Genomic DNA, 16,524 nt, shown 5'->3' with positions numbered 1-16,524 from the left:
AGTGCTGTTCGTCTTCAAGAATCTTCAGGAAATGTCGTGTTCTCACTACAGTAAACCCAAGCTTCTCTACCCACTATTCATTACTACTCATGCCTCCATGAAGCCTTTCGCATTGAACTTATTTCCTACCCTTCTCCCATAGATATTTGTTAGGTTCCAAATAGCCCATTGTGTGTACTGTATTTGTTATTTCATTTCCATGCCTTTCCAGATCTTTCAGTCCCACCCCCCGCCCCCTGCTGGGAATGCTATATCCATTTTTCTTTTCACCTATTCAAGTTGTTGTCTCCTCCAGGCTTTGCAAAAGCTTCTCCAGCCCCTCATCTACCTCCTCTTTCTCTGACCTCCTATCATGCATCGTCTTTTATATGTAATGCAATTCTCAGTGGTGGAGACCTGGTCTCTTTTTTTCTCTGGCGCCTTGCCCCGTGGTGTGTAGCTGATTGGTTGTATTTCCATCCCATTTCACTCCTATAATCACTTTATAAAGTGATGTCAGGAAAGCTTCTTGGTGCTATTTATTCAATTCTAGAACATAATGATTCTTCCCTCAACTTCCTCACCCCATACTACCCAAATCAGAAGCATTTTTTGGTGTGAATTAGGTAGGTAGATAGGCAGATATACGTAAATGAAATGCTGTGCTAATGGAACCAAGAATGAAATTGACTCCTGTGTGCACCAGTTTGGTTCAAATAGAACAAAACTCCAATTAAGCATCACAGACTGTTCCCTGAATCCTCCCTGCCCTTTTGCAAATGCAAACGTTGTCCAGTATTAGGGAAATTGTGGAATAAAGTATAAATTCCCTAGCATAAATCCCTTGTAATATAAAAATAACTAGAAATTAATACATTTTGTACTAGTACTATTTTTTATTAAAAATAGTTACGAAAAATATTCCAGGTAGCCGTCTCTAACAAAGACTGACCAGCTTTTTCCGTAAATGGCAAGATAGTAAATATTTTTAAGCTTTGCAGGCCACATACGGTCTCTGCCATGTATTCTTTTTTGCCTTTGTTGGGTTTTTCTTGCCACCTTTTATTATTTATTTATATTTCTATCTATCTATTTATTTATTGAGAGAGAGAGAGAGCAAGAGAGTGAGCACGTGCAAGTAGGGGAGGGACAGAGGCAGGAGGGAGAGAATCCCAAGTAGTCTCCATGCTGAGCACAGAGCCCAATTGTGGGGCTCAATCCCATGACCCTGGGATCATGATTGCAGCTGAATATAAGAATCAGACACTTAACAGACTAAGCCACCCAAGCACCCCAGTCACCTTTTAAAAATATAAAAACTTGGGTGTCTGGGTGGCTTAGTCCATTAAGCATCCAACTCTTGAATTTGGCTCAGATCATGATCCCAGGGTTGTGGGATTGAGTCCCGCATTGGGCTCTGCACTGAGCATGGAGCCTGCTTAAGATTCTCTCTCTCTCTCTCTCTCTCTCTCTCTCTCTCTCTCTCTCTCTGTCCCTTTCCCTCTGTTGGTGTTCTCTCTGTGTCTAAAATTAAAAAAATAATAATAAAAACAAAACGTAGAAGCCAGTTTTAGCTTGCAAGCAGTACAGAAGTGCACCATGGGCCAGAGTTTGCCGATGAGCCCTAGTTTGCCAACCCCTGGTCTGTAGCAGTAAGAAAAGGTAATCTGTATAACTGGGCATCCAAGAGGGTAGAAGACTTTCTGTCCAGTAGAGAAGACATTGCTAATACTAACCCTAGCCCTGAACAAACTGGGATGTGCCCAGTGGGGTGCAGTAAAGTAGCAGGAAACCTTAGCAGGTAAGCAGGAAACCTTACCCTGAGAGGACTGACTCCTGGAACAGGGTCAGGGTTAGAGAAGGCCAAGAGATGGCCGCTGAGGTCTTCAACTTGGAAGTTCATGATGAGGAAGAAGTAGACTTGCCCTACACAGGGCTTCCTGTAGAGGCTTGAGTGGATTGTGCTGTCCTGACGGAATAAATGTCCTTTCCTTAGAGATCGCTTAGCAGAACTTACCCTGCCCAGAGAGGCTTGGGGGTGGTTTTAACTGAGAAGGACAAAGTACCTTGTAACAACCTCCCAACCTTCAGACTTGGCATGATTGTACTCCCCATGGAACAGATTACAATTATGGGTATTGACAAGGAGGGCATATTGAAGTAAATGGAAGGACTTCATTTGGGTGGAATTAAAGTAAATCTTCATAGGATGTGTACACTTTGAGTGGGTTTGTAATAAAGAACCACATGCTTGGACAATATCTAAAAATGTTACCTACCGATAATTTAATCTTATTATGTTCTTCACCATGGTGAAAATTTCCACAAGACATCCTAATTTTTTGTCCAAAAGTTTTTCTGTTTAGTTCATATGAACAAGATACACTCCCTGGGATACTATATATTTTTAAGTCTCCTACTGTTTACTTAGATAGAAGTCACAAAAGTAGCAAAGTCACTTCACCTTGAAGTGACTGTAACTGTTCTTTTCCCACACTAGCAACAACTTTCGATTTCATCAAGAAGCAGAAGCCCTAGTGACAGACTTCTGGCTCATGTTCACTACCTTGTATCTCTCCCCTTTCCAAGCTAGCCCTCTTTTCCATTAAGAAAAAAACGTTGGCAGGCTAATTTAAAGACACCTACCTCTGTTGGATTATTTGCATACTTCAGCATTCATGTTTCTGGAAATCATGGCAGCTACTGATTTTATTTGTTTGAACTGTTACAGTATTGATTCATTTTATTCACTTAATTTAATCAGAATGCGATTTATCTTAATTTTGATTTTGGTTGTAGAGGTTGGCGATTTGAAGGAGCTGCAGACACTAGACATTTCTACCAATCGTTTGCTAACTTTACCCGAGAGGCTTCACCTGTGCCTTTCTCTGCAGTACCTCACTGTGGACCGAAATCGTCTATGGTGTGTGCCCCGTCATCTCTGCCAGCTGCCCAGCCTCAATGAGCTCTCCATGGCTGGAAACCGTCTTGCGTTTTTGCCACTTGGTAAGTGATCATGTTTGGATGGCAAAGCAAAAAAGCCAAAGAATAGGATGGAAAGCCTTTGCTTTCTTGACTAGTAAGGATAAGGTGGTTTCCTTCATTCTGTTCGCCTTGAATATTGCCTCTCTGAATCCATTTTTGTAGTGAACAAAGCATCGTTCATTCCCAGTTGACCAAAAATGTTTATTTCAGGCAGGGACCTCATATTTGATAACAAATCTGTGCTGAAATGTTGTTTAGACACAAAACGTATGTGACAGGAGAGGATTTGCTCTGAAAAAGGTATTAAAACATATGTGTTTGTATTATACATTTAAGACCATAAAATTAACAGAGGATATTGAGCAATCTGGAAGGATAGCTACTGGTACAAAGATACCTGTTTAGATGTTGAATTCAATGTAAAACAATGTGTATTGGATTAGAATGATTAGAATTGCCAGACTACACAATTTTTAAAACTTTAAAATTGCCTGAACTGCCTGCTGCGCTAGAAATGTCACACTGGCTAACAAATAATATATGATGCACTCTAGATTTCCGTAGCTGGCCCATTTTAATATTACAATACATTTATATTCACTGAGAATTGTATTTTGTTAGCTTGTAAGAAACAAAGTTGCCATTTAAAAAAAAATTAAAATATGAGCCCCCGTAGAACCCTAAGCCACCACAGTAAGCCTCCTATGATCTTACTCATAAAAGCATTTTTTATAATGAATAATTTGTGCCTCATGGCAGTGGAGTATATCATTTACTAGCCCCTGAAAGGAAATATTTCCACCATAATACAGTACATGGGGCACCTGGGTGGCTCAGTTGGTTAAGCATACGACTTCAGGTCAGTTCACGATCTCAGTGTTCATGAGTTTGAGCCCTGCGTTGGGTTCTGTGCTGACAGTTCAGAGCCTGGAGCCTGCCTCAGATTCTGTGTGTCCCTTTCTCTCTACCCCTTTCTCACTTGCTCTCTGTCTCAAAAATAAATAAACATTTAAAAATAATAATAAAAAAATACAGTACACATACTATTTTCAATTAAAAATAACTGGGAAACATGAAAAGCAATTTGAATAATAACAAATAATTATCCACTTTAAGAAGATTACTTTTCCATAAATATAAATAAATTCTATACTTAGAAAATTAACAAGATGAAATAAAGCCATTTCAGAAGCCAGTTACATTTCTAAGAAATCAGAGCTTTCTTTCAAGTGAGAAAAATATCACAGGGCTCTCGGGTGGCTCAGTTGGTTGAACGTCTGACTCTTGATTTCAGCTCAGGTCATGATCTCACAGTTGTGAGATTGAGCCCTGTGTTGGGCTCTATGCTGACAGTGCAGAGCCTGCTTGGGGTTCTCTCTCTCCTTCTCCCTCTCCCCTGCTCATTCTTTCTCTCTCTTTCTCTCTTTCTCAAAATAAATAAACTTAAATCAAGTGAGGGGGCACCTGGGTGGCTTAGTCTCATGGTTCATGAGTACAGAGCCTGCTTGGGGTTCTCTCTCTCTCCCTCTCTCTCTGCCCCTCCCCTGCTCACACTGTGTCTGTCTCTCTCAAAATAAATAAATAAACTTAAAACAATTTTTTAAAAAAATCAAGTGAGAAAAATACTAAATATAAAGAGATTAAAAAACTAAATGTACCTGCTGCATGAACCACAGGTTATAAAACAATTACAGTGGTCAAGTACCAAGCTACAAATCCAAAAATCCGAGTTCTAACCTGGTACCACCACTCCATGGTGCATGACCTGGAGTAAATCACTGAAACTTTTCTGAGCTTCATTTACCGTATCTGTAAACCAGAAATAATAGCATTTATCCTGTTTACTTTAGAGTTATTTTGAAGTTGAATAAGATAGTTCATGTATAAGAGCTATAAAGTGGTATTACAAATGCAGATGACTCAAAAGAGAAGGTACAACTTGTGGATTACCATATCCTGCTTTTTAAAAGTTCTGTCCTCAGGAGCCTGGGTGGCTCAGTTGCTTGGGCATCTGACTCTTGATCTCAGCCCAGGTCTTGATCTCAGGGTCGTGAATTCAAGCCCTGTGTTGGGTTTCACGCTGAGCGGGAAGCCTTCTTTAAAGAAAAATAAAAACAAAAGTTTTGTCCTCCTTCTCATATCAAGACCCTTTGTAGTAACCACCCGGACTTGTATTTACCACTTCCTAAGAGCTGCTGCCTATACCAACGCTAACTCCCTACCAAGTGATTGCTAGGACGGTAGGGTCAGTGCTGATAAATGAATTGAGGAAAGGAGTGTGGGAGGGAAGTGAAGGATGTGATGATTTGATTTGTGTGGTGTAGAACTCAGTGGTATAACATCAGCCCTCGGGGTAAAGGTGGAAATTCCATTAGAAGCAACCATGGTTTGACTCTCCGGTGTAACCAGAAACAGATTAGCTTGTTAAATCTGAAGTTGCCCATACTATTGTTGGTAGGATTATTATTACTGTCATTGTTACCACTGACCACATATATAAGGAGTGTTTCCGTGAGTAATGCTACTGCAAGTATTTGTAAGAACAATCGTGTATTGAATTAGGGATTCTGTTAGGCACGGTACAGAGGCTCTCTAATTTAATTATTACAGAACCTATTGTTCTGTTATACAAAACCTATTGACAACTTAACTTTACAGATGAGGAAATTGAGGTTCAGAGAAGTTAAGTAACCCACCCAGAATCAGCTAGTGAGCTAGTGAGAGACAGAATTGAGTTGCAAACTCTGTCTGATTCTCATCTCCACATTCTTTCCACTTTGACAAGCTATCTCCACATTCCAGGCATGATCCCTCTGCTAGGGGACTTCACTTGGGAATATGGCCACTTCCAATGCCAAATTTGGGCAGCTATTTTGGACTCATACACTCCTATGGAAATGCTCCGGGCCCTATTCAGTCTCTGTCTGTTTGCCGCCAGAAGGTGTAGCTTTGTCTCACCTGCCCACTCTGGACATCAACCGGGTGCTCCCAGTTACTTGTTTCTAATCTGTCTTTAGCAGATCCTGTAGTAAGAAGAATCTTCAGCTTAGGCCGAAGACCAGAGTTTATCTAGCTCTCCGTTGGTGTTAGCCACTCTTCTTACTTTGCCTGGCCCCTCCCACCTCGGTGGAGTTCTTGATTCCTTCATTTTGAAGTTGTGCTGCTAACAACTTGATTTCCTTGTCGTCTTCTTTCTTCCATCACATATGCTTTGTCTCAAGTCTGAACCATTCACCCAACAACTGGCCCCATCCTGCCTCTGGCTCTGATCTGCAGCCCTGTTTTCATGTCTGATACCAGAGGTACGCTGACCAGAATGCCATCCAGCTCTGGACCCCTGATTCAGCCTAGAAGCCCGTATACAATTGGACTTTTTAAACTAAATGAAATCTTGTTTACCAGTCTTTAGCCTTTGGGGGCCTTCTCAAGTGCAGCCAGTCTCCTTTGTCTTGCCTGTTCTACCTTGCTCACTGAGGCTTGTCCAACCACGGCACCTTATTATGCTGGTCATTTGCCACTCATTCTTACCTGTCGTTTTAGCAGTGGCACAGCCAAACGTGTGTTGTGGTGGTGGCAGTGGTGTTGGGTGTTGGGATAAAACAGAAGCCAAGGGAACTTGACCACTGTGAGTGTTTGTGGTGCCGAGGAGTGGCGCTGTCTGTCAGGCTGCACGTTACAGCAGCGGATGGCAGGAGTGGCAGTGGCTGGTACACGGTGATAGAAGTGGTCGTTGGGTAGAAGACACAGTCCACTAAACACTGCCTGGCTGCTTTTCTGCTTTGGCAACTCAGTTAGTTATTTACTGGCGCATCTTCTTTCTGCGCCCTGGTAAACGCTGGCACGGGTAAGGAAGTGGGTGTCTGTTCGTCAGCACTCAGGGTTCAGTGGTGAGTGGAGCCTTGCAGATTAATTTCTGTCTCTGGGTTTCTCATCACCCCCAAAACCTTGGCCCTGCGTTCGGAGAGGCTTCCTCTGTGCACTGGTCGATAGGGTGTCAGAGAGTGTGAGAAGCAGGCGGATCTGCCCTGGGCTCTGAGGAGGGTCCCTCCCAACAGTCGAGGTGACCGCAACTCTCAAGCCTGGAGCCACGGACAGCCCAGGAGACGGAAGCAGTTTCACATTCCCCTGGGCGCCATCCCGGCTCACAAGGCTCACGGCCCTGGCGGGACACAGGCCTGTGGTAGGTAGGTTTGCTTTTGCCATAGGAAGATTTAGGAGCAAGAGGAGGAGGCTGCAAATTGTCCGAAGAAAGAAACAGGCTGCCGGAAGCAGTGCTCCGCCCTGGTCTCGGACTGAGTCTCTGAGAACAGCTGAAATAAAGGGTTGGGAAGCACGGGTGGCCTTTCTATCTTGTTGTATTGGGTGAATCTTCATAAAGAAGTGGGTGAGACGACCAGAGAGCTGCACCAGCGAGAGGCAGCCAGAGAGGGCTTTGGGAGTTTGGAGACAGGGTCATCTGTGAAGGTGAGGACGTTGAATCCGAGAGAAAAATCAGCCCTTTTCTCCATCTTGTTTGTGGGTTTTGTGGGGGAGGGGGAGTTGTTTTCTTTTCTGGTTTGTTTTTTAATACGGTGAAGGTGGCGTTGGAAAGGGAATTCAATTGAGTCTTTCAGAGAAAAATAATTAAATCCGTAGCTGTCCTTCCGTGGTGTTTGTGTACTTGCTACCTTTTTTTGAAGTCCTTTCTCATAAACCAAAGCTGTCTAGGGGTGCCTGGGTGGCTCGGTTGGTTAAGCGTTCGACTTTGGCTCAGGTCATGATCTCGCAGTTCGTGAGTTCAAGCCTCGCGTCAGGCTCTGTGTTGACAGCTCAGAGCCTGGAGTCTGCTTTGGGTCCAGTGTCTCCCTCTCTCTCTCTCTCTCTCTCTCTCTCTCTCTCTCTCTGCCCCTCCTCTACTCATGCTGTGTGTCTCTCTCTCTCAAAGATAAATAAACATTACAAAAAAATTTAAACCAAAGCTGTCTAATGGTAAGAACCATCAAGGACAGAGTCAGATGACACATGCAGCTGCTGGCACTGCCTTTCCTCAGAGAACAGAACTTTTCTTGGAGACTTAGCTAATAAGGACGCCTCTTTACAATAGTTAGGAGATACTATGTGGGGACACACACACACACACACGCACACACACACACACACGCACAACCAAAGTTTTCAAATATGCGTCTCTTATGTCTAAATGTGATTCTGCAAGCACAGTACAGGAACTTGAAGACTTAAGAAACAGGTGCTAGAATATCTCTGCCTGCGGTTGGAGGTAGGAATCTTATTTCGGGGAGTTACTTACTGAATTCAGTTGCTTGCCAAAGAAGGTTGACTTAGAAGAAAAGCAATTTTTTATGGGGCCTCTTAAAAGAATGTCATGTTTCAGCCTCTTCAGAAAGCAACTATAGAAGGTGTATGTTGGATGACGTAAATCACTTGTAATGCTAGTAAACCATACGACTCTTGGAGTACATTCTTTTTAAGATGAACAGATGCGTTAAGAAAGAAGGATGCTCCTATTCTAACTATACCATAATAATGGTAATTGAGTGACAGATTGGTCTACTAACAGAAGCTTTTTCCACAGTGCTTACTATCAGTGAGAACAGGGAAATGAAAGCTATGATGTTCACTAGAGATTTTGAAATGTATTTGTTGATTTAATAGAGTTCTGTACACTAGCTAGAGTTGTGACTCATCTCTGGGCTTTTGAAAGTAGGAAAATACAAAGGAAAGGGTTTCTGCCCCCCTCCCCCACCTTAGGCTTTTTTTTTTTAAACCAGGTGTACCTGGTTTCTCTTGCATAATGAATAAGCCTGATTATTCAGTGATGTTCACAGCTTATTTAATGATGAATAATAGATATATGTACCATGAGGTTGCCCATGCACAAACTGGCTGTGGAAGGGCATCCTTTAGCGAGCCCCTAGGAAGTGCTGTGTCATCTAAACTCAATGTCAGTCACTTCTGTAGTTTAAGGAAACAAGAGAACAAAAGTTGCACCCACCTTAGCAGGTGGAACTTTCGACTATTTGAAAACAACCACCGAATTCTTTTTTTTTTTTTAATGTTTATTTACTTTTGAGAGAGAGAGAGAGAGAGAGACAGAGTGTGACCAGAGGGAGGGGCAGAGAGAGAGAGAGAGGGAGACACAGAATCTGAAGCAGGCTCCAGGCTCCACTCTGTCAGCACAGAGCTTTGTTGTGGGGCTCGAACTCACAAACCACGAGATCATGACCTGAACCGACTGAGCCACCCAGGCGCTCCAACAACCAACGAATTCTTAACTAAGAACATTTGGCAGATGACTCTGAGATTTATAGAATATTCTAGTACATAAACTACCATGGAGTGAACCCAAACCTTAGAGAATAACTTCCTACTAACAGGAAATTATGTGGGTTTCTAAACCAGTCCCAGAGCCATTCCTTCTAGGAGATTCTAGTAGTGCAGTGTTTATGTTCTCAGGAAGAGTTACTCTGTGTGCCACAGATGTGCTGTGAGGGAGGCGACCACTCCATTACTGCTATGGAGTAATCAGAGACATCGAGCATGACTTTGATAAGGAGGTAAAACTGGCCCTTTTATCACATAACAGGAGATCACTCCAGTTTTCTGTAGAAGTTGTAGTGGTTTTTTCCTTTATAGGAATTGGATACCTCATATAGAAATAAAAACGTTTATGTCAAGTATGGTGCCATTTTAGAAAGTAGCTTCTAGGCATTTTCAAAACTTACACTGAAATCCCTTCTCTCACTGCAAATGGCATATAAAAGACACAAATCTGTTAACTGTGCTTTGTTTCCCATTGGTTCTTGTGCTTGTTCGCTCTGTATCAGCTTAGAAAGTCCACAAAAGAATGTTTCCTGTTTTTTAAGAAAATATTTAAGTCCACGCAGTGAAACTACTCAAACTTCAAACCAGTATGGAAACCACTTAATAATTCTGTAATCTCAGACTTAGAGATGAATGTAAACTGCACTCTGCTGAACCATGAATGTATTTGATCTGCAGCTTGAAGAACTACTGCCTTGAGGTCATTGTTTAATGGGAATTATTTCCAAAGTTTTTAGCCTTAAATCAGTTTCACTGCTTAGAAGGTTTGTTAGTACAGACCAGCAGTCCCTGAGTTTGGAATTAGCCCTGTGTTTGAGTAGAAGTTATGATGACTGCTTTCCAAGGAGAGACCCAAGCATGCCTCTAATATCATGTTCTGTGGGGATTATTGGGTATGTCTCTAATCAAAGGCATAGTGAAACAGGAGAAAAGGGTTTGAAAACAAGGCTCAAAAACTAGTAATGGAAAAAAATGAGAGAGAATTATTCTGTCAGTTAAAGTCCATGCAGACTTTGTTTCAGGAATAAAGTTATTATAAGTCTTGTATTTCTTCGAGAAAGTAGATATTCAGTGCTCTTTTTTGAGCTCTATCTTTTTTACAAGGATTAGTAACAAAAAATATTTATTCGTCTTTGTGCTGCTTACTCATCTGATCCCTTTCCGCTGTCTTAATGATACCTCTGCTTTGTTTTCCTTGTATCACAGTAAGCCTTTGCTCTTGCCTTAAGGTTTTCTTGAGAGTGAATATGATTGTTGAACATGGCTTCTGCAGCATGGGCCACACACTGACTGTACTGTGCTAATGTGTGAAGAGTTCACCTGGTGTAGGTGAGCTTTAAATGAACAACTGTGTGTGTTTCTCTAAGTTTTGAAATAGGACTTGGGGATATGAAAGTGACTAAATATGAAAAAGTTAGCCCTGTTTTCTTAAATACGAGTTAAAAAAAAAAGAGCAGCTGCTCATTCTTTAAAAGATACAGATGTGACAGTGTTACAATAGCCATACGACCCAGAGCAGTCTACAGGTTCAGTACAATTCCTATCAAGATACCAATGGCATTTTTTCACAGGACTAGAAGAAAATAATCCTAAAATTTGTATGAAACCACAGAAGACCCCAAATAGCCAAAGCAATTCCTGAGAGAGAAGAACAATGTGGGAAGTATCATTTCAAGCTGTGTTATAAAGCTATAGTAATCAAAACAGTATGGTGCTGGCATAAAAACAGACACAGAGATCAATGGAACAGAATAGAGAGACCAGAAATAAACCCACACTTACATGGTTAATTAATTTCCAACAAAGTGGGCAAGAACATCCAGTGGGGAAAAGACAGTCTCTTCAAGAAATGGTGTTGGAAAAACTGGACAGCAAAATGCAAAGGAATGAAACTGGGTCACTTTCTTACACCATGTATGAAAATCAACTCAGAATGGATTAAAGACTTAGATATGAGACCTAAAAGCATAAAACACCTAGAAGGAAACACAGGCAGGTGACCTCTTTGTCATCAGTCTTAGTGATATTTTTTTGGATCTGTCTCCTCAGGCAAGGGCAACAAGAGTGAAAATAAATGGGATTATATTCAAACTAAAAAGCTTTTGCACAGTGAAGGAAACCAGCAACAAAATGAAAAGGCAACCTACTGAATGAGAGTAGTTGCAAATTACATATCCGATAAGGGGCTAACATCCAAATTTGTAAAGAACTCATAAAACTCAGTATCAAAAAAATAAACAAACTAATTAAAAAATGGACAGAGGACCTGAATAGACATTTTTCCAAAGAAGACATACAGATGGCCAACAGGCACATGAAAAGATGCTCAACATCACTAACCAGCAGGGGAATGCAAATCAAAGCCACAATTTGATATATCACCTCACACCTGTCAGAATAGCTAATGTCAAAAAGACAAGAAGTAAGTATTTGGTGAGGATGTAAGAAAAGGGAACCCTGTGCACTGTGGTGAGAATATAAATTGGTGCAGCCACTCTGGCTTCACCAGTATGGTGGTTCCTCAGAAAATGAAAAATAGAACTATTTTACAACCCAGCAGTTCCACTTCCAGGTATTTATCCAATGAAAACAAAACCAGTAATTCAAAAAGACACATGTACCTTTAAAAAGACATGTACTCTTATGTTCACTGCAGCATATTTACTAGCTATTGTAAATAGCTATGATATGGGAGCCATCTAAATGTCCCTTGATAGGTGAATGGATAAGGAAGACGCAGTATGTAAAAACAATGGAATGTTAGTCATCAAAAAATGAAATCTTGCTACGTACGACAATGTGAAAGGACCCTGAAGGCATTATGGGAAGTGAAATACTGAATGACTTCACTTACGTGTGGAATCTAAAACACAAAAATTAACCATCTAATGAATGTATAAACTATGAGTTTTGTTCATAAATACGAGGAACATAGATAGCTAGAGAGAATAAACAAACTAATGGATGCCAGAGTAGAGAGGGTGGAGAGTTGGACAAAAATAGGTGAAGGGAATTAAGAGGTACGTACGGTCTTCTAGTCCTGAAATAAATGTCACACAGCAATGTAATGTGCAGTATAGGGAATATAGTAAAAAAGATACTGATGTGAAGTTTTTTAGAAAAAGTAGTAGTAGGAAGACTAGATCTTTGAGCAGAATCTTTGCCAGCAAAGCTTTTGTGAATTTGGTTTTGGAACTTGGAGTTTTTAAAATGGTGACAAGAATGGGCGTTAGTAGGGAAAACTGGAAGATGTTGTCAGTGGACTGTAAAGCAAAAATCTGGAGCTTCTATCAGTCATAGTTTTCAATAAAGTTCTTCAACTTTGGGGGGCAGAAAAAAAACAGGTATAAGTCCAGTTGGGCAACAGCTCAGGAGATAACAGAGTGAAGACACTGCTCTCCACGCTGGCTGCCATGGTGATGACTGTTGTAGGGGCCCCTGTTGGGTTCAGTCGGTTGAGTGTCTGACTTCAGCTCAGCTCAAGGTCTCACAGTTTGTGAGTTTGAGCCCCACATGGGGCTTGCTCCTGCCAGCACAGAGCCTGCTTTGGATCCTCTGTCCACCCCTCTCCCCGCCCCTCTCCCGCTCATGCGCGCGCTCTCTTTCTCTCTCTCAAAAATAAACAAACATTAAAAATTAAAATAAAAAGACACACTGTTGTAATTCCTGAGTCTGCTGGACAGTCAGCATGAAGTCTCCTTCTCTGGCATCTTCTCTGAGGGAATTCTTGGCATTTCTTGAAATTACTGCTGTAAATCTGTAAGTCAGAACTACCCTACCCGTTATCAGGTCTTTTAAAGGAAGCAAAGGGATATTTTGTTCATCGTGTGTCTGCCTGGCAGTGTCTTGACATCACACCTGGATGCCTGGGCACAGTGCCATCCTCCGGCACCCACAGCACCCAGGCGGCTTCCTAGGTAGTATCACCTCCTATGTTATGTGGGAGTTCCCTGCTTATATGGAAATAATGTGTTTAGGGAGGCTGTCTAACTAATACCATGGTGAACCAGGCCAGCACGCTTTTAAATTCCACCTCTGCCATGTAATTGCTGTGTGATCTTGGGCTTAGAAAGACTGTTTGATTTGTCTAACTCTCAGGAACAGGGTAAAATTAATACCAACTTCATGGGACTATTGTGGGTATTAAATAAGATCTATTTAAAACACCTCTGTCACTCGTAAATACACCATAAGCATGCAGTCAGTGTGAACTATTTTTATCGTTTCACTAGACTGTTCGAGAGGGTTGGAACTGTATGCATCTTCACTTTTGTACCCCAAGTATCTAGCACAATGTCTGGCTCATTGCTTGTAATAATTTCTTTGTCACCTGAACTATGCAATACAAATAGAGATGCTGGGGGTGGGGTGGTGGAGAAGAGAAATAGAGATCCTGATGCTTGAATAATTAAGCCAACAGCAAAGGAAGCCTTCAGTCATTCAAATTCATTAAAATCGATTTAATTTAACAGTTGTTGATAATCTATGTATAAAGCATCTTATTATAATTCACTGTGAAATCTTACTTTGTACAAGTTGAATAGATCACAAAGAATATGATTATGTAAAAGATTTAATGGATATGTGTGCGTATGTTTACAGAAACTAACACTGTCAACTATACTTTAATAAAAAAAAAGAAACTAACACTTAAAAAAAAGTCATTCTTCTGAAAAAGTGGTCAAAAAGTTCTCTTTATAAAAGGCATCACGTAGGTAAATTTTAAATTTGTTTTAAAGATGATTTTGGAGTGTGCTGTAAATTACTCTGAATTCCTTGTGAAGAAGCCCACGTTTTATAATTCCACTAAAGTGTAATTATGACTAATGATCTATCTGACTGGTGGAACTATGATAATTGGTGTGACATAGACTATTCCAAACAACCTATGTAGGTCTGTTGCTTTGATGTTGTAGTTTCTGTTACCCCATCCTTTTGTGGAAGGGGATACATCATTCACCTTTTGATAAAATAAATGAGTTTCATACTGGTAAGTGTGCAGTAAACAGTTCCTATTCAGTTCTGGCCCATGCTGTCATTCCGTGCTTCCTTTTTACAGTAGAGTTAAAGGAGCAGCAACCGAGATACACAGGTTTTTCTTCCATCTTCAGCCATGTGGACTGCATATGCCAGAGCCTTGAAGTTAAAAAAAAAAAAAAAAAAAAGAAAGAAAGAATTGGAGTTTGTGCAGGACTGCTAGCTTTTGCTAATTTCCAAGTAACAATACTTTGATCTGTGCATCTGGGAAAAAAGGGGAAACATTTTAGACAGTACCGCATTTTTAAAAGCCACATGAAAAAGTTCTTTGTTGCTTTAGCATATATGCATATGGACAACTTCCTTGCTTTATAAGGTTGATGTACTGGGCAGTTTTTGCACAGGAACTTTAAAAAAATATTATTACCTGGTATATTTATTGCAAGGTATTGGTATATTAAAATTAACGGAAGGAAGAAAACAAACCAACTCATTAGCTAGTACGTGAATGGTCTCTTCCAAAGTTATTGAGTGAAGATTTTTCTCTTTAAAGAACAGAAGAACTGTTTCAAAGCTTTTTCAGCAGAAACCACTTACATTTCAGCCTCATTATGATTAAAAATGCCATTCCATTGTGCTTGGGGTTTCGCCAGCGGAAGGGTTTTTTGGCCAAGAGCATACTCTCATGAGGCTGTCACAGCTCTGCCCGTACAGCCTGTGACCTTGCCAGACCAGGTGTCTAGGTGTCTCAGCCTCACCAGTAGGCTGTGCTGGGTCAGCTAAAGCAAGAGTTGCCCACTTCTCTTTATAATCTCGGACTCCGTTTTGTGATCTTTCCTTTATATTCAGAGGAGAGAAGTAAGAGACAAAGATGTGTCGAGAACCGGTTCTGACACAAGGGATCAAGCTTGGTGCTGTAGAAGCCTGTGAGATAGGATACATATCATTGTCTCCATTTTGCAGAGGGGGTAACACACAGGGAGTGTTTCATTTCCTAGTGCCCGGGAGCAGTTAGAAAGTGGAAAGCCAGGATTCAGACTCTATCCCAACCCCATGGCCCACGACATCCATAATTTCAGTGCTGCTCTCTCTTACTGTCTACAAGATTGTGTTATATGCAGAGTTGAAGATTCTGTATCAAGTACTCCTGTCCATGCGGTATTTTGCTTATCACTGTGGGATGGATTTGAACACCACTGATTCACATTTTCTTCGAGCTTCAGTGGAAATCAGTTCATTCCATTATGGGGCATATATAAAAAAATTACATTCCCCAAAAGGGTCATGAGATACAAAAAGGTTTCTGGAATATTTAAAATCTAAGGTGAGAGAACCGAAAAGTGGGGCACTTGGGTAGCTCAGTCTAAGCATCCGACTTCAGCTCAGGTCATGATCTCACGGTTCATGAGTTCAAGCCCAGCATCGGGCTCTGTGCTGACAGCTCAGAGCCTGGAGCCTGCTTTGGATTCTGTCTCCTCCTCTCTCTGTCCCACCCCCACTCTCACTCTCTCTCTCTCCCTCAATAAAATCAATAATAAACATTACCAAAAAAAAAAAATCTGAGCCAAACAGCATTTTTAAATCATTCACTCTTCATATTTTCCCCTATAAAACTAGGATAGGAAAGAAGAGGAAAGCATGTAAGAAGCAGCAAGTATCAGCTTTTATTTAACTGTGTATTATGATCTTTGCATGGGGCTCACTTAATTTTTGCACAAGCTCTTTTGGGTGTATTAGAGGGGAGAGGTGCTTCCTCTGTCATGTCCCATTTTGTGTCCTTGACTCAGAATGAATCACTGTCTCTAGAGGCTGTTGCCTCCAACTCTTTTCTGTGCAATTAAACTATAGAAAAGTGTTAGTGCCTTTTGCTGCATGCCAAGGAGAATTCTCTCTTAATTGGCCTTCTGCTGTAGGGCCACACTTCCAAATATGTCACCTACTAATAATTAGAATAATAATAACTGCCATATATTGGAGGTGTATGACAAGGATTCTGCTTGATAATTTAGAAACTTCATTAGTAATTCTCACTGAACTTAAGAGCCAGCATGATTTTCTCCTTTATATGATTAGGGAAAACTGAGGACACTCACTTAGTAAATAAAACGGTATTCTGACCCAGATTGTCGGACTCCAAGACTGTGTTCTCACTCCATGAATTAGTATATTCTACTCTTTCCTGCTGCATAAGCTCAAGTAAACCATCTTTCTTTGAGTCCCACAGGGGCTCTGAAACTAGGGCTTTTTGCACTTTATCAATGT

General features: G+C 41.1%; 1 protein-coding gene across 3 annotated transcripts in view; it reads left to right on the top strand.

Annotated features, from left to right (window-relative positions):
- The window catches only part of LRRC28 (leucine rich repeat containing 28), a 152,215-nt gene that overhangs the window by 89,523 nt on the left and 46,168 nt on the right, over positions 1-16,524 (top strand). For 2 of the 3 annotated variants that reach the window (XM_047086715.1, XM_047086714.1), the window contains one exon: positions 2,779-2,985. The exons of the other annotated variant lie outside the window; for it this stretch is intronic. In XM_047086715.1, the coding sequence (XP_046942671.1) occupies positions 2,779-2,985 (207 nt within the window). The remainder of the gene's footprint in view (positions 1-2,778; positions 2,986-16,524) is intronic. 3 annotated transcript variants of the gene reach the window in all.

The sequence above is a fragment of the Lynx rufus genome, unplaced genomic scaffold, assembly GCF_022079265.1.
Source record: "Lynx rufus isolate CCGP_SWC_20201006 ecotype Redwood Valley unplaced genomic scaffold, mLynRuf1.p SCAF_21, whole genome shotgun sequence".
Taxonomy (NCBI): Eukaryota; Metazoa; Chordata; class Mammalia; order Carnivora; family Felidae; genus Lynx; species Lynx rufus.
The sequence above is the reverse complement of the archived record's forward strand: the minus strand, read 5'-3'. Positions and strand labels throughout refer to the sequence as shown.